General features: G+C 37.5%; 1 protein-coding gene across 2 annotated transcripts in view; it reads left to right on the top strand.

Annotated features, from left to right (window-relative positions):
• ECD (ecdysoneless cell cycle regulator) overlaps positions 1-26,287 on the top strand; it is a 30,965-nt gene that overhangs the window by 493 nt on the left and 4,185 nt on the right. For both annotated transcript variants that reach the window (XM_059169946.1, XM_059169945.1), the window contains exons 2-12: positions 923-1,140; positions 4,540-4,657; positions 7,799-7,886; positions 8,003-8,181; positions 9,903-10,095; positions 10,650-10,778; positions 12,576-12,704; positions 15,286-15,371; positions 23,440-23,546; positions 23,682-23,862; positions 25,636-25,703. In XM_059169946.1, the coding sequence (XP_059025929.1) occupies positions 936-1,140; positions 4,540-4,657; positions 7,799-7,886; positions 8,003-8,181; positions 9,903-10,095; positions 10,650-10,778; positions 12,576-12,704; positions 15,286-15,371; positions 23,440-23,546; positions 23,682-23,862; positions 25,636-25,703 (1,483 nt within the window). In that variant the 5' untranslated portion in view covers positions 923-935. The remainder of the gene's footprint in view (positions 1-922; positions 1,141-4,539; positions 4,658-7,798; positions 7,887-8,002; positions 8,182-9,902; positions 10,096-10,649; positions 10,779-12,575; positions 12,705-15,285; positions 15,372-23,439; positions 23,547-23,681; positions 23,863-25,635; positions 25,704-26,287) is intronic.

Consider the following 26,287-nt stretch of genomic DNA (forward strand, 5'->3'; position numbering starts at 1 on the left):
AGAATCGAACTCGAATTGTGCCTTAGAATGGACCATCCAGTACAATGCCTCCCTTTCCCAAGCCTCATCTGGCTGCAGTAGTAAGCGAGTACTTTTGTTGTAAGGGAAAACCCCTTAGAACCTAGAGATACCTACCGCCTCTTAACATACCGGAGTTATGTACCACCACTATCACCACCACTACCACCCCCCGAAAAAGGGTCAGTTTTAGGACAGCTGCACGATAAAGAACCATGCACAAATTATTTTGGTGTGACATGATAGGACATGAATGTTTTGTGGTTTGGGGTTCCTCTATGCCCTACAACATTCATAAAAAGAGATTTAAATTCTTCAGAGTGAGGGAGATTGCCCTAAAGAGCTTTTAAATAAAAACAATTTAAACTGGGGGAGAAATTTAGAAGTGAAAGAGTAACACTCTCATTCTACAGTTGAGGAAAAAGCCCCAGAAAGAGAAATTGATGTGCTCAAAGTGACAAAACTGATTAGTGGCAGAACTGGGACTTTTGATAGTATTTAAACATAAGATGTTACTGTTGTGCTTCTCAAAGTGTGTTTCACACACAAATGTTAGTATGAGGGTAAACTTTTTTTTTAATGTATTTTTTTCAAATTTTTTTTATTTTATTCTTGCATGCTATTAGTTAATTTGGGAATGTGATACTCGATTTCCATTTACTGTATTATGTCAGAAGTTCCTTTAATATAATTTCAAGTATGAAAACATAATCTTAAGTATAAAACATCATTACAAGAATATTAAATAGGTGTTACTATTCATACTTGATCAAAGCTAAAAATTAAATGATAGCATCTGGATAACTGAATTTTGGAAAACAATGGAATCATGTCGAATAGTTCAGAGAATTGAATTTTAATTCTACATTCTATGTGATTTATATTATTGAAACTTTAAATGTAGTTTTCAAAGAAGAATGGAGGAAAATATGAAGCTTGCTACAGTGGAAGACACTGTGGAGTATCACCTATTCCTGATACCAGATGAACCAAGGGACCCAGAAAAACACAAAGAGATTCTTCAAAAGTATATCGAGAGGATAATGACTCATTTTGCACCTTTGCTGGTCCCCTATATCTGGCAGAATCAGCCTTTCAATCTCAAATATAAACCTGGGAAAGGTAAGGCTCTTTTACTTACTTTGATGTAATGTGTGACTTCTGAGTCTGACAGCAGTGATCTATAATAGTCCATAGTTCGCTCAGTGTTGTAAGAAGATGTATAACCTGAACTTTTTTGATTAGTGATGCTTGCCTATATTTAGTTAGGACCGTAACTACCAAAAAAAATTTTTTTTAATTAGTTTGATGAAAGCTCTCTAATAGTAATTATTTTGAGAACTAATATATACTCAACATTATTAGACTATGGCTGTTTTTTGGAACTTTACTCTTCTGTGCTATAGTATATCTAGGTACCTATACTAAACAGGTTCAGGCATCTGGCTTCCTTAACCATAGCTTCCATTAGTGATTACTCTGTATTCCTCATTCTTCAGATTCTTTTTTTTTTTTAAAGATTCCATTCATTTATTTGACAGAGAGAGATCAGAAGTAGGCAGAGGGGCAGGCAGAGAGAGAGGAGGAAGCAGGCTCCCTGCTGGGCAGAGAGCCTGATGTGGGACTCGATCCCAGGACCCTGAGATCATGACCTGAGCCGAAGGCAGAGGCTTTAACCCACTGAGCCACCCAGGCGCCCCACTGTATTCCTCATTCTTGATTATGTGTTCAGTAGGCTGCCTTGTTTGACATAGTTGTGAAACTATGTGGCTCTGCCTGGCTTATAAAGAGAAATAATTGGGCTTATGGCCATTATTTGCTACTCAGAATCATTTTGAAGTTGCTTCACTGCTTCTCTGGGTTGTTCGTGCTTGATCTGTGCCCTCTGGCCAAATATGGCACTTTTTCTTATCATTTCATATAGCTTTAGTAAAATGGGGCACGAATAGGTGACCACAGCTCTTATTCATGCAGGGTCTTCTTTCAGATCAGGAGTCTGGCATCTTTTGATACTGTCAGTCTAGGTCTCAGTGTAGCATTTATCTGTTATCTTTTGGCTGGCAGTTGCCAAATGTGTTCCCTGTTGTTAATTTTATTAAACCCTTATTCACTGAAAGACATGTGATATTTATTGACAAGAACATCATCACATTAGCACAGCACACTAAAACAAACTCCTTATCTTTTTCCTAGAACATAGTTTTTGCCCAATGTTTTCTTGTCTTGCTTAATGATGTTGTTATCTACCTAGTTATTCAGTTTGTTAATAATTCAAAATTACACTTAACTGCTCACTTGACCATGTTCTATCAAGCACTAAGTCCTAGTGTGGTTACTCCTAAGTAAGACCCCTTCTGTGCATTTGTTTGGCTACAATCTAGGCCCTCTTTACCTCTTCATCTGAAAGACCACAGCAGCCACCTGAATAACCTCTGGTTCCTGTATCTGCAGTTCTCTCACACTGATATCAGTGATCTTTGTAAAACACAAATTTGATCACATCAGTCTTTTGCCCAACATCCTTCATTAATTACCCATTGCTTCTGGATAAAGTTCAAATTGAAGTTTAATATATAAGGTAGATAAAAGTAGACACTAATTGGAGGCTCTCTTAGTTGAAGAAATTTGAGAGATCTGGGGTGCGGAGAAGAGTTGGTTAGGCTGTTCTTCCTACCTTTTTTTTTGCTGTGGCAGCTCTTGGGACACTTCACAGTGTGCTTGTTTGACCTTTAGTCTATTAATGTGGTTGGTTACATTGATTGATTCTCATATGCATTACATTGCATTCCAAGAATAAATTCTACTTGATCATGGTGTATAACCTTTCAGTGTGTTGAATTCAGTTTGCTAGTATTTTGTTGAGGATTTCTGCATCAGTATACCAGGGATATTGGTCATAGTTTTCCTGTATTGTCTTTGTCTGGCTTTAGTATGAGGGTGATGCTGACCTCCTAAAATGGGTTTGGGAGTGTTCCCTCCTCTTAAGTTGTTTTTAAGAGTTTGAAAAGGATTGACGTTAATTCTTCTTTAAATGCTAGTAAAATTCTCTAGTGAGCTTTTCTTTGTTGGGAAGTTTTTAATTATTGATTCAATTTTCTTTTCTAGTAACAAGTCTGTTCAGATTCATATTTCTTTGTGATCCAGTCTTTCTTTTTTTTAAAGATTTTATTTATTTATTTGACAGAGAGAGATCACAAATGGGCAGAGAGGCAGGCAGAGAGAGAGGGGCGGGAATCAGGCTCCCTGCTAGAGCAGAGAGCCTGACTTGGGGGCGGGGTGGGGGCTGGAATCCTGACCTGAGTGGAAGGCAGAGGCTTTAACCCCCGGAGGCACCCAGGCGCCCCAGTGATCCAGTCTTGATAGGTTGTGTGTTTCTAGGAATGTACTCATTTCCTCCAGGTTTTACAGTCAATTGGTCTACAGTTGTTCATAATGTTCTCTTATAGTCCTTTTTATTTCTGTAGTATAGGTTGTAATGTCGCCTCTTTCATTTCTGAGTTCAGTTACTTACGTCTCCATTTTTTCTTACTGATCTAAGATTTTGTCAACTTTGTAATGTTTCAACAAACCAAATCACTTTTTTTTTTTCTATTTTTCTATTTTCTGTTTCATTAATCTCTATTCTAATCTTTACTATTTCCTTCTTTCTGCTAGCTTTGGATTAGCTTTTCTTGTTCTCATTCCTTAAGGTTAAAGTTAGGTTGTTGATCTGAGATCTTTTATAACTATAAACTTCTTAGCACTGCTTTCAGTATGTTACATGTTTGTTTTCATTTGTCTAAAGGTATTTTCGAATTTCCCTTGTAATTTCTTCTTTGATTCATTGGGTTGTTTAAAAGTGTATTAAGTTCTGCATATTTTTGAGTGTTGCACTTGTTTAAGAAACTTCTGCCCCATCTAAATCTAGCTTCCTGGGCGCCTGGGTGGCTCAGTGGGTTAAGCCTCTGCCTTCGGCTCAGGTCATGATCCTGGGGTCCTGGGATCGAGCCCCACATCGGCCTCTCTGCTCAGCAGGGAGCCTGCTTCCTCCTCTCTCTCTGCTTGCCTACTTGTGGTCTCTGTCTGTCAAATAAATAAATAAAGTCTTAAAATAAATAAATAAATAGATAGATAGATAAATAAATAAATAAATCTAGCTTCCTGATATCCCTGGAACACTATTATGGTCTGCCATGCTTATATATGTTTGCACATGCTATTCTCTCTTTCTGGAAAACCTACCCCGGTCATTCCTCCAAATGAGCATAGCTCAGATATCACATTATTTATGCTCACATTCCCCTCAGTGCATACATCTCTTCATCTTGTTTTGAGATGGCATGGCAGTTCATCTCCTATTGTCTAGACCCTTGGGTCCTCACAAGCAGGCTTCTTGTAGCCTATTCAGGATTACAACCCCAGCTCCTGTATGGTACCTACAGCATGGTCAGTCAATGTTTGTTTATTTGAATGATTACTTGTATTTTTATGTGCACTGACAAATTTATTTGGTTATATGATTGCTTTTTCTCTTGTTTTTAGGAGATGTTCCTGCTCATATATTTGGCATGACAAAGTTTGGGGATAACATTGAGGATGAATGGTTTATTGTTTATATAGTAAAGCAGATTACCAAGGAATTTCCAGAGTTAGTAGCAAGGTATTAGTTATTTTAATAATCTAAAGGAATTCTCTTGCTGAGACTGACTACATTTTTATCCATTTAGTAAATTTTTTTTTCGGTAATCTGGTGGAGACTGTACAAATTTGAGACATAGATTTTGAAAGTGACTTTGTGTTTTCTACCTTTTCTTTTGTAGTTGTAACTTCCTTTAGTTGAGGAAAAAATTAAAGTACATTGGAGAGCTTAACTTCCAAAATTTTTAAACAAAACCTTCCTATTTTAGTTTTTTAAAAATAATTCTCATTATGAAAGACTAAATACATACAGGGTGCCTGGGTGGCTCAGTCAGTTGGGCATCTGCCTTCAGCTCAGGTGGTGATCCCAGGGTCTTAGGATCGAGTTCCATGTCAGGCTCACTGCTCAGTGTGGAGTTTGCTTTTCCCTCTGTCCTTCCCCTGACTCATTTTATCTTTCTCTCTCAAATAAATAAAATCTAAAAAAAAAAAAATCTAAATACAGATGGTAGAAAAATCCAAACAATACCAAAAGGTGTACTACAGTTTAAAAAAAATCATAGGAAAAAAAAAATCCCATTTGTATGTACATATACATATTTTACAAATTTCTTTACAGTGTCTTCCTCTATTATACCTTAACTGTGTATCTTTTTGAGAAATACAGAAAAATTTAACAAAAAATCAGGGAACAGTTATATTGAAAGCAAAGTAGATAATACTGCATTCTAAATGTATTTAAAATGGGAACTGATAGTTCTCTGTAATTACCAAGTTGTGTCAATAGAGGTTGTTTCACCTAATTTTCCATATATTATGCTCATTTTCCTGTCAGTCCCCAAATTGTATTCTGTTCCCCCAACCTCTTCCCCAGCAAAACAAAAAGAAAAACAACTCTGAAAACATTATTATATCAAAATTTCAAACACGAAAGTAGAGAGAATGCACCTGTATGTACTTGTCACACAGCTTCAACAATTTTGTAATTGGACAATTGACATGGGTCAATTCATGGACATTCTTACTTTATCTATACCTTTCCCCTACCCCCCCATTACATAGCAAGATTATTTTAAAGCAAATCACCAACAGTATGCCATTTGGTCTTTAAATACTTTAAGATGTAAATATAAGAGGTAATGCTTATTTTAAATACTACTGTTATTACACCTAAAAATAATTAGCAATAATTTCCCAATAAATGATAGAATTATAAGGAAACAAACACAGAGATACTCGTTTCTATCTGTATATGCATATTAGGGAGAGAGCAATGCCTTTTGTGTGTGGATTCTGATATTTATTTTATTTTTTAAAGATTTTATTTATTTACTTGAGAGAGATGCACACACACACAGAGCATGAGTGGGGGAGGAACAGAGGGAGAGGGAGAAGTAGACTCCCTCCCTCCCTCCCTACTACTCTACCGAGAAGTAGACTCCATACCGGGACCCTAGGATCATGATCTGAGCTGAAGGCAGCTGCTGCAGATTCTGATCTGTATATTATGATGGCTCATACCTACACTAGGCCTGTAAAGCCCTTTCAGTAATAAACATTATTGTCCTAGCAGTTTTTTAAACAAATTAGAAAAATGAAGAACTTCCTCTATCTATGTCTCTAACAAGTTAATCTTCCTTAGGTGGGGCTCTAATCGTTTTCTACCCTGGTTTGAAACCTTTCATTCTTTTTGTGTAGAAAACTAAGTTCATTCTCATTGACTCTGCTTACATTTCTTAAAAATTTATTTATTTATTTATTTGAGAGAGAGCACAAGCAGGGGGAGAGGCAGAGGGAGAGAGAGAGAAAAAGAGAAGCAAATGCTCCACTGAGCAGGGATCCTGATGCAGGGCTCGATCCCAGGCCCTGGGATCATGACCTGAGCTGCAGGCAGACACTTAACCAACTGAGCCACCAAGCCGACCTGACTGCTAACATTTAAAGCTCTTCACAAAATGATATAATTGCGCTTTTTTTTTTTTTTTTTTTTAAGATTTATTTATTTGAGAGAGAGAAAGAGAGAATGAACAGGAGGGGCAGAGAGAGAGGGAGAGAGAGAATCTCAAGCAGACTCTGTGCTTACAGACTCTGGGAGCCCAACCCAGGAGCCCGATTCAGTTTCACAGCCCTGAGAGCCAAAACCAAGAGCTGGGCACTTAACCGACTGTGCCACCTAAGTGCCCCATAACTGTGCATGTCTAGTCTTGTTTTTTACTAATTGTCATTCTCCAGATATTCACCTTAAATAGCCACCTCCATGATTTTGCTTATACATTCCCTCTCCCAAGAACATCTCTCTTTTCTTCTTATAGCCACCCATTAAAAGGGAAAAAACCTAGAACAGTATATAAACTATGCTACCTTTTGTGTGACAAGAGGAGAAAATAAGAATTTATATTCCTATTAGCTAAATTAATGCATAAGCAATCTCTAGAAGGATAAGCAAGAAATAACAGTGGTTGGAGGGTAAGAAAGAGGCATATAAAGACAAAAGTAGGAAGGAAACTTTTTCATTGTGTAACTTTTTATGTATTTTTTGAAGTCTTACCTATTCAAAAATTTAAATTTAGGGGCACCTGGGTGGTTCAGTTCTCATTAAGCAGCTAGCTCTTGATTTTGGCTCAGGTCATGACCTCAGTATCCTGGGATCGAGCCCCACTAGGCACTGGGCCCAGTGGGAGAACTTGCTTCAGGATTCTCTCTCCCTCTGCCCCTCACCAGCTCACATGCTTGTGCTTTCTCTCTCTAAAGTAAATAAATAAATCATTAAAAAATTAAAATCTTTTAAAAAATTTTAAATTTAAAAAAGTGATAAAAATGAGTCAAAACAAAAGTATCTCTCAAGGTCCGGGTAACTTCCATATATGCTTTCCTAATCTTGGCACTAGGTGATTTTTTAAATATTTTTCATATTTTTGTCTGGTGTTATTTATATACTTACTTTTTCTCCTTATCATCTCCTCCAAATCCTCCTTCAATTTTAGAATCTCCTTCAGTACTTCCTTCAGTGTCTTACGTATTATTTGCTTTATTATAATAACCTATGTATAGCATGTAGTAAGGTATTTACTAAAATGAAAGAAAAAATATTAGAATAAATGTGTTTTGATTAGTTGAATATATATGCTTTTTGAATGCATAATTGGAATTTCTTTTGCATTAGGATTGAAGACAATGATGGTGAATTCTTGTTAATAGAAGCTGCTGACTTTCTCCCTAAATGGTTGGATCCTGATAATAGTGCCAATAGGGTAAGTATACCCAAATTTGGAAAATTTACAGAGATGAAATCTTGTTGTAACATTTTCCATATGTACCTAGAGTTTGTCAGTGCCCAGAATAAAAATTAAAATGTCTCATTTTGCAGGTGTTTTTCTACCATGGAGAACTGTGCATTATTCCTGCTCCAAGGAAACCTGGAGCAGTGTCCTGGTTACCCACCACACCCCCAACAGTCCCTCAAGCATTGAATATAATCTCAACACACCCAGAAGAAATTTTAGCTTCAGAATCTATACGAGCTGCTGTGAATAGGCGCATCAGAGGGTAAGGAAAATATTTTCATTGTTAGTAAAGGAGTCTTTTGATTTAGTGCAGCTCAAGTCTTACGTTGCATGTAGAATTTCTTTCAGCTAGTTCATTTTCATTTTGTCTTCGTCCTTCATGAAAGTGGCTAACAGATTAAACTTATGTTCTGGGGCACCTGGGTGACTTAGTCGGTTAAACGTCTGCCCCTGGCTCAGGTCATGATCTCAGGTTCTGGGATTGAGCTGCATGTAGGGCTCCCTGCTCAGTGGAGAACCTGCTTCTGCCTCTCCCCCTGCTTGTGCTCGCTCTCGCTTGTGCTTGCTCTCTCTTGCGCTCTCGCTTGCTCTCTCTGTCAAATAAATAAATAAATAAATAGATAAAATCCTTAAAAAAAATAGATACACTTGCATGTTTTAAAATTAAGGAATAGATACATCTTTTAATTCTCATTCATAGGTGTTAATATTCTAGTCCCAATATTTTTGCATTTATTTACTTAGATACTGTAGCTAAGTATTATCTATATCCATAGATAAGAATTTTGAGACCAGTAGGAATGAAAATCCAAGGGAGCACAATGTACTCTGTGGTTCTAGGGCAGTGGATGGCATTCTTTGACCTATGTGGTACACTTCAGGCTCTATTCACAAGACAGCCTTTACCTAATAACATATTAGTTTGGCCTTTCATATTTGAGTACCTATTCAATGTTTAGCACCATTCAGGTTTTAACAATATAAAATCTCTTTTAACTTTGCTCAGTATACTTTGTACCATTGTTTTAGAAGAATTAACTCTGATTTTATCCTTGTTCCAAAGAATAGTAGGGTTTTTGTTTTGTCTTTATTGAACAACCTTTTTTTTTTTTTAAGAATTTTGTTATTTGGGGCACCTGGGTAGCTCAGTTGGTTGAGCAACTGCATTCGGCTTGGGTCATGATCCTGGAGTCCCAGGATCAAGTCCCGCATCCGGCTCCCAGCTCCGCAGGGAGTCTGCTTCTCCCTCTGACCTTCTCACCTCTTATGCTCTCTCTCACTGTCGCTCTCTCAAAAAAATAAATAAAATATTTAAAAAAAAAAAAAAAAAAAGAATTTTGTTATTTATTGTAGACACAGAGAGAGACAGCATGGAGTGGGGGGCCATAGAAGGAGAGGGAGGAACAGACTCCCCGATGATAAGGACCCCCATGTGGGGCTCAATCCCAGGACCCTAGGATCATGACCTGAGCCAAAAGCAGATGCTTAACCCAGTGAGCCATCCAGGTGCCCCTACTGAACTACCGTAATTCCTTTTCATTATTTTCCACTTTTTCCTACTTTTTCTCTTTCTCTCTCTTCTTTTCAGCAGTTTTTAGTGTATATGGTAGTTTTAACTTCACCTTCCTTGTCATTGTACCTCTTACTCTTGATGAACTAAGACAATATAAGAGGAAGTAAATAGTAGAAGAATTCTAGATGTTTACACATCATAAAATAAAAATGATTATGGGGCACCTGGGTGGCTCAGTCATTGGGCATATGCCTTTGGCTCAGGTTGTGAGCCTGAGGATCAGGATCCAGGGTTCGAGCCCTGCATTGGGCTCCCTGCTCACCGGGAAGCCTGCTTCTCTCCTCTCTCTCCCTTCTCTCTTCCCTGGCTTGTGTTCCCTCTCTCGCTGTCTCTCTGTCAAATAAATTAATAAAATCTTTTAATAAATAAATAAATAAAAATAAATAAAAATGATATGTTGCCTGTCACAGATACCCAGAAAAAATTCAAGCCTCTCTTCATCGCGCACACTGCTTCCTTCCAGCTGGCATTGTAGCATTGTTAAAGCAGCGCCCCAGATTGGTGGCTGCAGGAGTCCAAGCATTTTACCTACGGGACCCCATTGACCTGAGAGCCTGTCGTGTTTTCAAGACTTTCTTGCCTGAAACACGAATAATGACATCGGTAAGATAGCTCTCTTGGTCATTAAGTTTCTATCACTGGAAAGAGAGTAAAACATTATTCTAATTATGCAGTAGAAAAAACTGGAAATAATTCTATTTCCTCATGGCAAGTTAATATACTTTTTTTCTTTTTTCTTTTCTCCCAACCATGGAGGAAGATTTCAAGAGACTTCATTTCCTATTTTATATCTAAATGTTTCTTAGATAGTTTCTGACCATATTTTTCCTATTTTCTTTTCTTCTTAAGAATAAGACATTTCATTTCTTCCAGAGACTTGAGAATTATTCTTTATCTTCTATCCACCTAAATTGCCATATAATGTAACTAATGAGAAGAATTCCATTAGTGATTACTAAAAAGTAGACAGTAAGGTTGGTTTTGTGGCATGTGAACTGTATCTCAATAAAGCTGTTAATAAAAAATGTTGGCAGTGAATAGGTTAGATCTTTGCATTTCATACGAATACAAACTCATAAATAAAATTATGAACTGTGAAATGATAGTCAAATTTTTACTTTCAGGAAGACTCATGTATTTTGTGTTCCAATGTCCAGGTGACTTTCACTAAATGTCTCTATGCACAGTTGGTACAACAAAGGTTTGTGCCAGACCGGCGGAGTGGATACAAGATGCCTCCTCCATCTCATCCCCAGTATCGAGCCCATGAATTGGGCATGAAGTTGGTAATGAACCATAAAATTTTATATTCTTCCTTTAGGTAAAAGGGCTCTTAATGGAGTAGTGGTACAGCAAAGGAAGTCTAGAAATATACCTTACTTTTGTGAGAATGTAGTAAAATATGGCATCTTAAACAAGACAGAAAAATGGGGTATTCAGTTAATGATAATAGAACAGCTGTGAAGCTGTCTGAAAAATTAAATGTTGATTTCCTCACACCTATCCCAAAATAAATTCCAGGTGGACCAAATACTTAAGAGAGAACATTGAAACCATAAAATCGGAAAGAAAACACAGGAGAATTTTTGATAATCTGAATAGGAAAGACCTTTTTAAGCCTGACTTAAAACTTGAAGCTATTAAAAATAAAAAGACTGATAAATTTGATTATTAAAGATTAAACATTTCTGGGGCACCTGGGTGTCTCAGTCAGTTAAACATCCAACTATGATTTTAGCTCAGGTCATGATCTCAGGGTTGCTTAAAATTCTCTCTCTTCCTCTCTCTCTCCTTCTACTCCTCCCTCTCCTAAGGAAAAAAAAAAAAATTAAGCTTTCCTATGGGTGAAAGAAAAACCCCATAACTAAAGTCAAAAGGTAATAAACCTGAAGAAAGTATTATATTTGCAATTTAAATTACAAAGAGCTAATTTATTTAATATATAGAGAGTTCCTATAAGTCAATATGAAAAAAATACTAATTAACAAAAAATGTTCAGAAACTGAACAGAGTCCACAGGAAAGGAAATGCAAATGATTTTTAATCTAAATGTAAGAAAAATGTTAGCCCTCGCTAACATAATAAAAGTAATGCAACTTAAAGCTATAAAACTGTTTTCTATCATTTGGCAAATATCAGAAAGTTTGATAATATATATTGGATTAATGAAAATATATATAGAAGGAGATACTCTCAAACATCATTGATGGGAGTGTGAGTTGATTTAGTGTCTTATAAAAATTTGTGAATATCCATCAGTATATAAATGCACAAACCCTTCTGCTCAGCATTTTTTAACTTCTAGATATTTATCCTCTGTATATTTTAAATGTGTACAAAGATGTATGAGGGTACTCATGACAGCATTATTTGTAGTAGTAAAGATTGGAAACCACCTTAATGCCTATTGGTAGGGGAATAGTTAAATTATGGTCTGCCTATGCAGTGAAATGGTTAACTTTGTATGATCATATAAAATGATCTCCAAAGCATATACCTTAGTGAAAAAGCAAGGTTTAGAACAGTATGTTGCCATTTAATGACCAAAGGGATGCAGTAGGATATATAGACACAGACTACACATCTGCTTGAATGCATTTTTACTTCTGAAAAGATATGCAAGAAATTGATAATAGTTTTCTCTAGAGTGATCAGGAAATCTCCCTGTCTGACTGACTTTGCCATGCTCACTCATATTTTTTAGTCCAAGGACAATTAAAAATAAGTGATTCCCTTCCTTCCCTTTCCATGTTTAAGACCTTGCTGAACTCATTTATAATTTCTGTTAGACAAGAAACCTTTTAAATGCCTTTTTTTAAGCAAACAAGAGAGTTTAAATTTCTGGTTTTGTAATCAGCAAGAAAAGAAATCTCTTTGAGGAGGACAAGAATGTTTGTATTGTTTGCCTTCCCTTTATAATTTTTAGTAATCTATAGATATTGAAAAACTTGGAAATAGATTTTTCATAAAATTCCAAGTGTTATAAATGTCCATATGCCCATATGTCCCGTCACCTAGATCTTAAGTGTGGCTGAATGGAAAGAAAGTAACTTAATAATGAAAATTCTGTCTATTTCATCTAGGCTCATGGATTTGAGATCTTGTGCTCCAAATTTAGCCCACATTTTTCTGACTCCAAGAAATCCTTCATGACTCCCTCACCACTCTGGGCTGGCTTCCTCGAAAGTCTGAAAAAGAATGATTACTTTAAGGTAGGACTTGCAAAGCACGTGTAAAATTGTACAATCCAGGGAAAATCAAGCTGGTGCATTAGAGTCCTGTGGTCCATATTTAATGTGTAACATGACTATAGAAGTGAGAGTTAAAAAGGACCATTCTAATTCAGTGTTAATGAGGGGGTGGCTATGAACTGTTTTCAGTATTTTAGAAAAACTACTAACATTTATATATATTGTTATTTATACTAACATTTAAGTTGTTTGTATCAGAAGAACAACTTTGGCAAATCATAAGGCAAACATGAAGACACCAAACAGAAAAATGAACAAAGACATAAATTTTAAAAATTACAAAAAGAGGGATGCCTGGGTGGCTCAGTGGGTTAAGCCTCTGCCTTTGGCTCAGGTCATGATCTCAGGGTCCTGGGCTCTCTGCTCAGCAGGGAGCCTTCTTCCCCTCTCTCTCTGCCTGCCTCTCTGCCTACTTGTGATCTCTCTGGCAAATAAATAAATAAAATCTTGAAAAAAATTATGTAAAGAAAACTAGCACATTTTTCTTAAAATACTCACTCTCATAAGTAGCAAGGCTATACGTCTGAATACAATATGTGAAAAAGTATCTGTGTGATATTTAGTGCTATTGAAGGTGTAGTGAAGTTAATACTCCTATTCACTGCCATAACGTCGCAAATTGATAGAACTTTAACTGGAAAATAAGTTGCTAATGTGTTCCAGAAGCTATAGAAAGGTTCAAAGGTTCAAACTCAGAACTTTAATTTGAATGATGTATTTTAAGGAAACATCCAAGAAGTAGAAAAATTCGTTAAGAATATAATGATACAGGAATGGACATTTCTTCAAAGAAGACAGGCCAGTGGCCAACAGATACATGAAAAGATGCTCAACATTACTAATCTTCAGAGAAATGCAAGTCAAAATAACAGTGACATAACACCTCACATCTCTCAGAATGGCCAAAATCTAAAATATAAGAAAAAACAAGTGTTAAAAATAAAAAAAAAGAAACAACAAGTGTTGATGAGGATGTGGAGAGAAAGGAACCCTTGTGCACTGTTGGTGGGAATGCAAACTGGTGCAGCCACTATGGAAAACTGTGGAATTATATGATCCAGTAATTCCACTACTAGTTATTTACCCAAGAAAATGAAAACACTAGTTCAAAGGGATACATGCATTCCTATGTTTATTGCAGCATTATTTAAAGCCAAGATTATTTATAGCCAAGGGAAGCAACCCAGGTGTCCCATCAAGAGATGGATAGGTAAAGAAGATGTGAAAATATATATATATATATATATATATATATATATATGACTCAGCCATAAAAAACGAAATCTTGCTATTTACAACAACATAGGTGGGGGCGCCTGGGTGGCTCAGTTGGTTGGACGACTGCCTTTGGCTCAGGTCATGATCCTGGAGTCCCGGGATCGAGTCCCACATCGGGCTCCCAGCTCCATGTGGAGTCTGCTTCTCCCTCTGACCTTCTCCTCGCTCATGTTCTCTCTCAAATAAATAAATAAAATCTTAAAAAAAAAAACAAAAAAAAAAAAAAAAACAACAACAACAACAACATAGGTGGATCTAGAGGGTAAAATGCTAAGTGAAAAAAGTCAGAGAAAGACAAATACCGTATAATTTCACTCATGCGGAATTCAACAAACCAACTGAACAAAGGAAAAAGGCAAAAAATAGACTCTTAACTCTAGAGAGTAAACTGATGGTTACCAGAGGGAAGGTGGGGGGATACGTGAAATAGGTGAAATAGGGGAATTACGAGGACACTTACTGTGATGAGCACTGAGTAATGTAGAGAATTGTTGAATCACTATATTGTATCCCTGAAGCTAATAGAGAACTGTAGGCTAACTGTATTGGAATTAAAATTTTTTAAAACATGGTGATACAAAGACTGTAGCAATATGGAAAGGTGCTTATGATATTGTAGTCTATTTTTGAAAGAATATAAAATACTAAGTATGAATGCCAAAATAAACATAAATGTGAAAAGCAGGAGTGGTAGTTAAAGTGGGATTATGCTATTTTGGGATCTATTTGTACTTTGTTTTATAAATTAATTACTAATCAATTATTTATTAATAACTAATTAAATATTAGAAAATGGTAGAAGGGGCGCCTGGGTGGCTCAGTGGGTTAAAGCCTCTGCCTTCGGCTCAGGTCATGATCCCAGGGTCCTGGGATTGAGCCCCGCTTCAGGCTCTCTGCTTGGCAGGGAGCCTGCTTCCTCCTCTCTCTCTGCCTGCCTCTCTGCCTACTTGTGATCTCTGTCTGTCAAATAAATAAATAAAATTAAAAAAAAAAAAAAGAAAATGGTAGAAAATCTTCCAAATTGGAAAGAGGTCCTTAATGGTGAAAAGAATTAGGAACTACTACATATAGCTGAGTGCCCTTATTTGGAGAAACTAGAGCCCAAAAAGGTACATTAGTGACAAAACAGAGTTTGGACTCAAGCCTCATGATTTCTAAACAATGTATCACACACTGCCTCCCTGAAAATTGCTGGTGAGCAAATTATTTTAATGATAGCATGTAAATAACATTCTGATAGGCCTTTTTTTTTTTTTTTTTTAAGGGACTGATAGAAGGTTCTGCTGAGTACCAGGCAAGGCTAGAAATGGCAAAGAACTACTTCCAACTGTCAGTAAACCGATCAGAAAGGTGAGTTCATCGCTACGTAACCATGGCAGCAGAGTGGTGACCTGCTGGAAGTTAAGGAGTTCCTCACTCTTGAGATAGTTGTAGAAGTTGGAGTTGCCGTATTTAAAGAGTTAATGGCAGGATCATGATTGCTGAAGGGCTGAATTGGGGGAGAGGAGATTTTGCTACAGATCACCGGGTCTGGCACCTGTCGTCATCATTATCGTCATCTAATGGCTAACATTTATTGGTAATTGTAATGTATAGGCCACTTTAATTTGTTATATCTCTCTTACAGTCCTATGAAATAAGTATGATTATTGTTCCCTGTTTACAGCAGAGAAGCTGAAGCCAAGAGAGATTAAGTAGTTTGCCAAAGGTCACACCGCTAATAAGTGACAGATACAGGATTTGAACTCAGGCAGTCTGATAATGAGCATATGCTTGATTCCTATTGGAGCCCTTGGTTGAGTCTGGCTACTTTTAGGTAGGTCTGAACCACAGGATAAAGCACATATTCCTCTTTCAAATCAAATCTCATTCTGACCTGCCATACATTTCCTGGGGTAAGAAGGAAATGAGCACAAGATTGGGAGGAAGTGGCACCCCTCTTTAAAATTTAATAAAACCGAGGTCTCATAATGGTGGCATAACGTATCTAACTAACCCCTGCCAACTGTAATTATAAACTTTGGTGAGACTATAAGAAACAGTTATTTGAAGACACAATAGAACAACAAAATAAGGCAAAAATTGAAGGAAATAGGACCTAAAAGAAGATCACAGTAGATGGTGGTCCACATTATCTGAGTTGTCCCCCTGAGGTCACCTCCTAGTTAGTGCAGCACCAAGGAAAAAATAGAGCTCTAGCAGAAAACCTCAGTCTTATTGAGCTCAGGAATCAAAGGTCAGAATTTGAGTATGGGAAAAACTTCAATTTGTGTGTACAGAATTGAATTTGAAGTACTCAAAGCTGTTAAATAACATGAGAGAATACCTTTGTATATATTATGGTTAAAAGGTCCCAAGTTGTGTGTGTTTTTCATTTTGTCTTTGGACTTTTTTTTTTTTTCCAAGTTAAACTTACTGGTTTTGAACTCTAGTCATTTTGCTTGCGTCACAAACATCACATATTTGTGTAATAGAATGTTTTTGAAGACTGGTGAAGCAAGGTCGATGCTGAGAGAACTCTAACCTCAGTTGTCTGTGAGATAATTATGACTTTACACCTGTCATTTCTCTCAGAACTGTCTGCCTGTGCCTTTGCACTCCCATCAGTTTTATGGCAATAATTGGTGGTAAAAGGATTCCTTCTCAGGGTATCATTTCAGAAAACTTGGGAAAGGAGACTAAAAGAGGTGGCCATCATGGTTAGGAGAATCTCCCCTAGATGATTCCCATCTGCGTCAAAGGGCCACTCTGCTTATGAACTGTTACCTTACAGACGGGTTAAAGAGATATCAAGAAAATAAGAGAGACTCATGTAGGAGAATTAGGGCTCCTGGCACAAAACAAGATAGATTGGTGGTTGGGTAATTCTTTTGAAATAATGAAGTTCATAGGGCGCCTGGGTGGCTTGGTTGGTTAAGTGTCTATCTTCCTCGCAGGTCATGATTTCAGGATCCTGGGGTCAAGCCCTATGTCAGGCTCCCTGCTTGGTGGGGACCCTGCTTCTCCCTCTCCCCCAGAGCTCCCGCTCTCTCTCTCTCACTTGCTCACTCTCTCTAATAAAGCCTTAAAATAGGTTCATTGTTGTTACAAAATAACATTCACTCAATATAGCAAATACAGAAAGATGTGGTAAGGAAAAATTCATATCAGAAAGTCAACTACTATTATCATTTTGCTCTACTGCCTTCCATTATTTTCCCCCCATATTCATCTAGTTATTTTTAAAACATTTTTATACTATACAAAAATTTTGTATCCTGTCCATAATTTTTACTCATTATTATCTTACCTTTTCCCATGACATTAAAAAGTCTTTATAAGCATAATTGTTAAGGAGCTGCATAACATTTCAGTAAATAGATATTATTTACCACATTTTTACTACTGGAGAAAGAATTTAAGTAGCTTGTATGTCCAACATTTTATTTTATTTTATTTTTAAGATTTTATTTATTTGACAGAGAGTACAAGCAGGGGGAGCAGCAGGCAGAGGGAAAGGGAGAAGTAGGCTTCCCGCTAAGCTAGATTCCAGGACCCTGGGATCATGACCTGAGCTGAAAGCAGAGGCTTTAACCCACTGAGCCACCCAGGTGCTCCTACATCTCCATTAGAGTGTTGCAAAAGAGACTCCCATTCCCAAACCAGGATAACTTCTGAACAGTTTAAAACCAAACTCACAACTCTCTCCAGACCTGTTTTTGAATTCCCAGTGTATTTGTTTTTTTTTTTTTTAAATACCTGGATTAATTTATAGCACTCACCATAGCTGTGAATTGTGTAAGACTGATGATTCACAGTCTTATTTGTAATCCTGAAACAAATAATAATTATATGTTAATAAAAATAGTAATAATATAAAATGGTTGTTTTAATTGACTAAAAAAAAGAAAACATATGCAATTAAAATTGTGATGATGTGATTTCTTAAAAACAAAAACAAAAACAAAACAAAACCTGGATTAGTATCACAGACTGTTTCCCAGTCTCTTTTTAAAGTGCTACCGTCCTCCTTATCACCTAAACTTCCTGGCTCTCCTTGGATCCAGACTCTTGATCCTTTTTATTACTATCTTGTGTCTTGCATTTTTCTTTTTTACTCTTAGTAGCTACTCTAATTACTTGTTTCTTTTTTTTTTTTTCCCCTCTCACTCATTTCTTACTCTGGCAATACCTAAATTTGTTTTCCAATGGCTAGCAACTCTTAATTTGCAATGCAACCATTAGACCCAAGAGAATCTGTTTGAAATATGCTTCAATCATCTTCAGTCACTCTCCTAAAAATTATTAGAGATTGTAATAGTTAAAAACTGAACAATGTGTTAGTGTCCATCAATAATAGATAAATGAATTACGTTGTAGTTATATGATAGATTACAATCCATTAGTTAACCAGAGATTAGCTAAATGTACATAAATCTAATCCAGGATTTCTCAGCCTTGGCACTGTTGACATTTTGGACCAGATAATTCTTTTTTGTGGGGGACTGCTCTGTGTATTATATGTTGTTTAGCAGCATCCCTGGCTTCTACCCAATAAATGCCAATAACACTCTACCCCATCCCCAGCTGTGACAACCAAAAATATGGCCAGACATTATCAGATGTCCTCTGGGGGCAAAACTGTCCCCAGTTGAAAACCACTGATCTAAATAAATAGATTTTGAAAACATGTTGATTGAAAAAGGCAAGTTGTAAATATGTAGAGTATGGATGCTATATATGTAAAAATGTTTAGGACACAAAATGTCATGTGTTTTTTTTTTAATTTTTTAATTTTTTTATAAACATATAATGTATTATTAGCCCCAGGGGTACAGGTCTATGAATCGCCAGGTTTACACAGTTCACAGCACTCACTATAGCACATCCCCAATGACCATATCCCCACCACCCTCCCTCTCCCCCTCTTTCCCCTACCGGCTCACCTTGGTTTGTTTTGTGACATTAAGAGTCTCTTATGGTTTGTCTCCCTCCTGATCCCATCTTGTTTCATTAGTGTATGAGAGAGGTATAGGCACGGATCCTGATGCAGGGCTCAGTTCCATGAACCTGAGATCATGATCTGAGCGAAGACCAAGAGTTGGTGCGCCCAACTGTGATACCCGGGCACCCCTAGACTGCTATTCTGAATAAGTTGGTCAAGGAGGCCTTTCCAAGGAGGTTCTACTTGAGAAGAGATATAAATGAAGTGAGGGAATGAGGCATACGGGTATCTGGGGGTAATAAAATTCCAGGGAAAGAGAACACTCAACAACAAATATAACAAATACATGCGCGTGTGCACGCGCACTCACATGCTCAGTGGACCAGAAGGATTATTTGTGGGAGCAGTCACCTCTGGATAATAATGAAATAGACTGGAACTGATAGTGTTGGTCATCAAAGGAAAAATATTAGCTTTATCTATAAATTTTTAAAGTATGGGCATATGTTGTGTTTAATTTTTTGTGTTAAGGCTAATCAGTCATACCTTTAGACTAGAAGTAAGTATAGCAATATTAAAATTCTAGGTGGTAGGATGTGGACATTTGTTGTATCATTTTTTTCTGCTGTATCTTTTGGACTTGTCTGTATTATTTAAATCTCTTAAAACAAAAATTAAAAATAAAAAAGAAGCCATCAGTGATCACTCACTACTTATTTCATTGAGTCCAAACTTAGCCATTTCAGGCTCACTGTGCTCTCATTCCTGTCCATCTGTTCAGCTTCATCTTCGATGCTTTTGCCAGACTGAACACCATTTGCTTTGTGAACATGTTCCTCACTTCTTTGCCTTTATACAAATGCTCATTTTCTCCCTTGCCTGAAATTCCTCTACCCTATCTTACTTGTCAGAATCTTCCCCACCCATGCCTGGGTGGCTCAGTTGGTTAAGGTCTGCCTTAGGCTTGGGTCATGATCCCAGGATCCTGGGATTGAACCTCACATTGGGCTCCTTGCTCAGTGGGAGTCTGCTTCTTCCTCTCTACCTCTGCCCCTCCCTCTGCTCATAGACTTGCTGTTTCTCAAAATAAATAAATAAAAAGTCTCAAGAAAACATCTTCCCCATTTTTTAAACAAAGCTTTATTTTGGAGAGAGAAAGAGAGCCTGTGTGAGTAGGGAAGGGGGCAGAGGGAGAGAGAGAATCTCAAGTAGACTCCCTGCTAAGTGCAGGGCTCAATCTCAGGACCCTGAGAACATGACCTCAGCTGAAATCAAGAGTTGGACACTTAACCAACTGACCGAACCACCCAGGCTCCCCACCCCATTCTTTTTTTTTTTTTTTTTAAAGATTTTATTTATTTGTCAGAGAGAGAGTGAGCACAGGCAGACAGAATGGCAGGTAGAGGCAGAGGGAGAAGCAGGCTCCCTGCCGAGCAAGGAGCCCGATGTGGGACTCGATCCCAGGACGCTGGGATCATGATCTGAGCCGAAGGCAGCTGCTTAACCAACTGAGTCACCCAGGCGTGCCCCCACACCGCATTCTTTAAGGCCTAACTCAACTACTTCCATTGTCTTTATCATTTCTTTTTAACTTTTCTGTAGTTACTGTAATTAATTACCTTCTCCTGTGATTCTTCATAGCATTTGGTCCAACTCTTGATTTCAGCTCAGGTCATGATCTCAGGGTCATGAGGTTGAGCCCTGCACACAGCAGGTGGTCTGCTTGAGATTCTCTCTCCCTTTTCCTCTGCCCTTCTCCCTGCTTACATTCTCTCTCTTCTCTTTCTAAGATAAATACGATTTTATACTGTGTAATTTATTACAGTTACTTGTGTATTTCTTTTTCTCTCCTAGTAATATTTGCATAATATGTAGCAGGGATAATTTCCTGTCACCTACATGATTTAGCAAGGTATGCAAATCTTTATTTAAATGAATGTAAGTCCATTCCATAATTTGATTTGCTCCATTCTAAATAGATCAGACAGGTTTCCATCAGATACACAGGTCACATTGCCATCATAAAATAACATGCTTGGGATGCCTGGGTGGCTCCGTTGGTTAAGCATCTGCCTTTGGCTCAGGTCATGACTTAGGGGTCCTGGGATTGAGTCCCGCATCAGGCTCCCTGCTCAGCAGGGAGTCTGCCTCTCTCTCTGCCTGTGCTCCCCCGCTTCTGTTTTCTCTCTCTCTCTGGCAAATAAATAAATATTTTTAAAAATAATAGTAAAATAAAATAACATACTCATCGTACAGATAATATCTGTGGGCATTTCTTCATCAGTTTGTTGTAGAAGGATCATAAGTTAGTATCTGAACACTTGGTTTCAAGACTTTGCTCTAACTCAGTGACCTTTCAGACATTATAGAACTTCACTGAGCTCTGGTTTTCTCATCTGTAACCAGGATTATTACCTCATAATAGTAATTAGGGAACTGAATAAGAAACTGTATTTAAAGGGCTAGCCTAGGGGCGCCTGGGCGTCGTTTCAGTGTCTGCCTTTGGCTCGGGTCATGATCCCAGGGTCCTGGAACCAAGCCCTCCATCGGGCTCCCTGCTCAGGATGAACCTGCTTCTCCCTCTCCCCCTACCTGCTGCTCCCCATGGCTGTGCTCTCTCTCTTTCTGTCAAGTAAATCAATAAAAATCTTTAAAAAATAAAATAAAGTGCTAACCTAGTATTTCATACATGCAACATTAATTTTAGTTCATACTTTCTTCTGGGTTTTCTTTTCCTCGTATGTATGCTATGTATAAATTGAAAGAGCTGTACTGTCAGCAGCTTCATAATTGTCTTCCATGCTTTCTGCTACAGAACCAAAGGCAAAGCTGAAATGGATAACCTCTGAGCTTCTAAACTCCCATTTCAGTCAAAGCAGTTTTTCTTTCTCAGCTTTACTGAAAAATAATTTGAGGAACAGAATTGTAAGATATTTAAAGAGTACATCATGGTGATTTGATATTTGCACATGTGAAGAGATCTAGTTAATTGGCAGTTCCATCACCTCACATATTTATCTTTTTGGTGGCGCAATTTGAACATTAAAGTTCTACTCTCTGAGCAGATTTCGTTTATATGATACAGTGTTACAGTCACCATGTTTTACATTAGATCCTTAGATGGTATTCAGAAACTCTGTACCCTTTTACCAGCCCCTCCTTATTTCCCTCACTCCCTAACCCCTGGCATTCTCTTTTCTACACTCAGTTTCTATGAGGTTTACTTTTTTTTTTTTTTTTTGACATACGTGTGATACCATGCGGTGTTTGTCATTCTCTGCTTTATTCCATTAGCATATTGAAATCCTCCTTTCTCATATTTCTTCTTTATCCTTCTTTCTCACATATATTTCTCTGAATAATACATTTGTATATATTATATGTATTTATAATATAATTGTATTGATTATTATTTTTTATTATTATTATATTAATTATGTACATCTCCTTTATCCAGTCATCCACTGGTGGGCCCTGAGGTGGTTTCCATGTCTTTAGCTATTGTGAGTAATGTTGCAGAGAAGGGAGTTGCAGACATCTCTTCAATATCTTGTTTTCTTTTCCCATATATATATATCCAGAAGTAGAATTGCTGGGTCAGATGGTAGTTCTGTTTTTAATTTTTTGAGGAATCTCCAGACTGTTTTTCATACTGGTTGCACCCATTTTTCCCACCAATGCACAAGGCTTCCCTTTTCTCCAAATCCTTACCAACTGACTTGTCTTTTTGGTAATAGTCATTGTGACTGGTGTGAGATGGTATCTCATGGTGATTTTGATCTGCATTTTCCTGATGAAGAGTGATGTTGAGCGCCTTTTCATGTGCCTGTTGGCCATTTGTATATCTTGTATTCAGGTCCTCTGCCCATTTTTAAATCAGATTGTTTTTAATTGATGAATCATTGAACACTACATCAGAAACTAATGATATAGTATATGTTGGCTAATTGAATATAAATTTTAAAAAGTAAATCACATTTTTTGTTTACTATCGAGATGTGTGAGTTCTTTTTCTATTTTGGATATTAACCCTTTATCAGATGTATGCTTTTGCAAATATTTTCTTGCATTCAGTAGGTTGCCTTTTCAGTTTGTTGATAGTTTCCTTTGTTTTTCTTTGAGCCCTTTTACATTCTAGAGTTCCTGGTAAAATTTTTAAGAAAAAGGGGATCTATAAAACAATTATTTAAAAACAAATTAGAGGGGCGCCTGGGTGGCTCAGTGGTTAAAGCCTCTGCTTTCAGCTCAGGTCGTGATCCCAAGGTCCTGGGATCGAGCCTCACATCGGGCTCTCTGCTCCGCGGGGAGCCTGCTTCCTCCTCTCTCTCTGCCTGCCTCTCTGCCTACTTGTGGTCTGTCTGTCAAATAAATAAAAATCTTTAAAAAAAAAAAAAATTAGACTAGATTATTCCTCCCGCTTTAAAATACTATTTTTTGTGATTATTTTTCTGAGCTGTCTTATAAAAATATCCCCATGTTTTTTATTTTTTATAGTTCTCTTGCTATGAGCCCAGGTGAAGAAATCTTAACCTTATTACAGACCATACCATTTGATATAGAAGAGCTTAAGAAGGAAGAAGCTAATCTTCCCCCAGAAGATGGTAAGTGGTGGACCAGGATAGAGCAGAAGGGTTAGGAAAAATGAAAATATTCCACTAAGTCTCACAAGGCCCTCTTCTGAGAGTATCTGCCATGTTCAGTGTGGTATGGCAGTGTCATGTTTTCTTCTTTTTCAGATGACCAGTGGTTAGATCTCTCACCAGATCAGCTGGACCAGCTGCTGCAGGAAGCTGCTGGCAAAAAAGATGCTGAGCCAGTTTCCAAGGAGGAAGAGAATTATGACTTAAGTCAAGTCTCAGAAAGCATGAAAGCTTTCATTTCCAAAGTCTCAACCCACAAAGGAGCAGAGCTGCCTCGGTAATTTGTGTTAGAGTATAAATATCTGAGTAGCCAGAATGCAGATGTTGAAGTCATCTAGTCATTGCCATTTCCACTCTTGTTTTTCTTTTCAGTAAATGATTTGTACTGCTGTGTTTCCCTCTTTTACTGCCTAGTACCATGATAATTTATCTGGAGTTGTATTTCTTTTTTTTTTTTTTAAAGATTTTATTTATTTATTTATTTGACAGACAGAGATCACGAGTAGGCAGAGAGGCAGGCAGAGAGAGAGAGAGGAGGAAGCAGGCTCCCTGCTGAGCAGAGAGCCCGATTCGGGACTCGATCCCAGGACCCTGAGATCATGACCTGAGCCGAAGGCAGCGGCTTAACCCACTGAGCCACCCAGGCGCCCTGGAGTTGTATTTCTAATAGCCTGATTCTTTGCAATTCTTAAAGTGAGAGAGGCTACTCAACAGATCTAAAAATGTCCATCACAGAGCTGTGCAAGGAAATTGAGTATTTTATTCTTTAAACTTTTGCTCAGAACTTTATGGTCTCTTAACATCTAGCTCTCAGCAAACCCATACTTCCAATCAGTCTGCCACCCCCAAGCCGATGGGAAGCTTCACATTCAAAAGAGGGCGTTAAAAGAGTTTATCAAAGGAAGAAATAATAACAGAAGAAATGGGAAATTACATTTGGCAAGTAATAGGAAAGTAAGGTATTTGGAATTGCCAGTTGTACAGCAAATATATCTTTATTCGTGTTGATGCTCTTGAGATGATGTTCATGAGAAGATTGAAATTCATGTTCAGTGTTCTCTTTTTAAGAAAGCAGAGATAAGGAGCGCCTGGGTGGCTCAGTCATTAAGTGTCTGCCTTTGGCTCAAGTCATGATCCCAGGGTCCTGGGATTGAGCTTCCTGCTCTGCGAGAAGCCTGTTTCTCCCTCTTCCACTCCCCCTGCTTATGTTCCCTCTCTCACTGTGTCTCTCTCTGTCAAATAAATAAATACAATCTTTAAAAAAAAAAAGAAAGAAAGAAAGAAAGCAAAGATAAGGGGGTGTGGAGGTGCCTGGGTGGCTCACTCAGCTAAGCCTCTGACTCTTCATCTCAGTTTAGGTCTTGATTTCAGGATTATGAGTTCAAGCCCCATGTTGGGCTCCACCCTGAGCATAGAGCTAGCTTGAAAAAAAAAGAAGAGAGAAAGAAAGCAGAGATAAGAAAAAGTATGTTCTTAACTTTTTTAAAAGTTTAGTTCCTAAAGAAACAGACTTTATTTTTAAATTAACTCAGAGATGTGATTTTTTCTGCTAATTCTATCTATCTATCTATCTATCTGTCTTGTGGGAGGTGCAGGGTAGGTAGGTCTCTAAATCAGCATAAGCTAAATGTGCATAAACAAAGTGAAATTTTTACTTTTGTTTCTTTTTTTTTTTTTTAAGATTTTATTTATTTTTGCAAGAGAGGGGCAGATTGTGAGCACAAGAGGTGAGGGAGAGGCAGAGGGAGAAGGAGACTCCCTGCTGATCATGGAGCCAGATGAGGGACCTGATCCCAGGACCCTGGGATCATGACCTAAGCCAAAGGCAGATGCTTACCCAACTGAGCCACCCAAGCACCCTTTACTCTTATTTCATCAGTCTTTCCCATTTCTTTTGCCCTGCAAGACCATTTAAACTACAGTTTTTCTTGCTGCACTTATTTTGAGATCATATCTCTAGTAGTTTTCCTAAGAATGGCACTGCTTTAAAAAAGAAAGTTCCAGAGAGTTGTGTTCAAGATAAATGGTCTTTCTCCTTTAATCTTTACAGAGAACCTTCTGAGGCTCCAATCACTTTTGATGCAGACTCTTTTTTAAATTATTTTGACAAGATTTTAGGTAAGTTACAGTGTGATGTTTATTTTCATTTTGAAACTGTAAGTATCAAGGCTGTTGCTAGAGTACTAGAGCATTGGGTCTCTTGGAAATCAAAGTATTTGCTTTCTCTTGATTATTTTGAATTGCTTTCAACCATGAACTTCTGTGCAGTTGAATGATTTTGTAGAGGATACTTAGCTCAGTGCCTAACATAGTAGCTGCTCATTGAGTATTTGTTGAATGAATGAATGCTGTTTGGCTAGAGATGGTTTCACCTTGGCTTCCATGTTACACTGTTTTTTCTCTTTTAGATGTACGGTACTTAACACTAATAATACAAAGACAAATAGCCCAATTTTAAAAATCAACAAAGGATATAAACAGGCAATGCCTTGAGGAAGAAATATAGACAAATAAATATTTGAAAATACTTAACTGTTTCTAGTAAGTAAATGTACAATACAAAATAAGAACTTGTTTTTTTGCCTATCATATTGCCAAAGATTTAAAATATTGACAATACCCAGTTTTCTCAAAGGGTTGAAGAAATGGGTACTATCAAACTGTGAGCGTGGAAGTGTGAGATGTCTTTCATAAGACAGTTT

Source organism: Mustela lutreola, chromosome 4 (assembly GCF_030435805.1).
Source record: "Mustela lutreola isolate mMusLut2 chromosome 4, mMusLut2.pri, whole genome shotgun sequence".
Lineage (NCBI taxonomy): Eukaryota > Metazoa > Chordata > Mammalia > Carnivora > Mustelidae > Mustela > Mustela lutreola.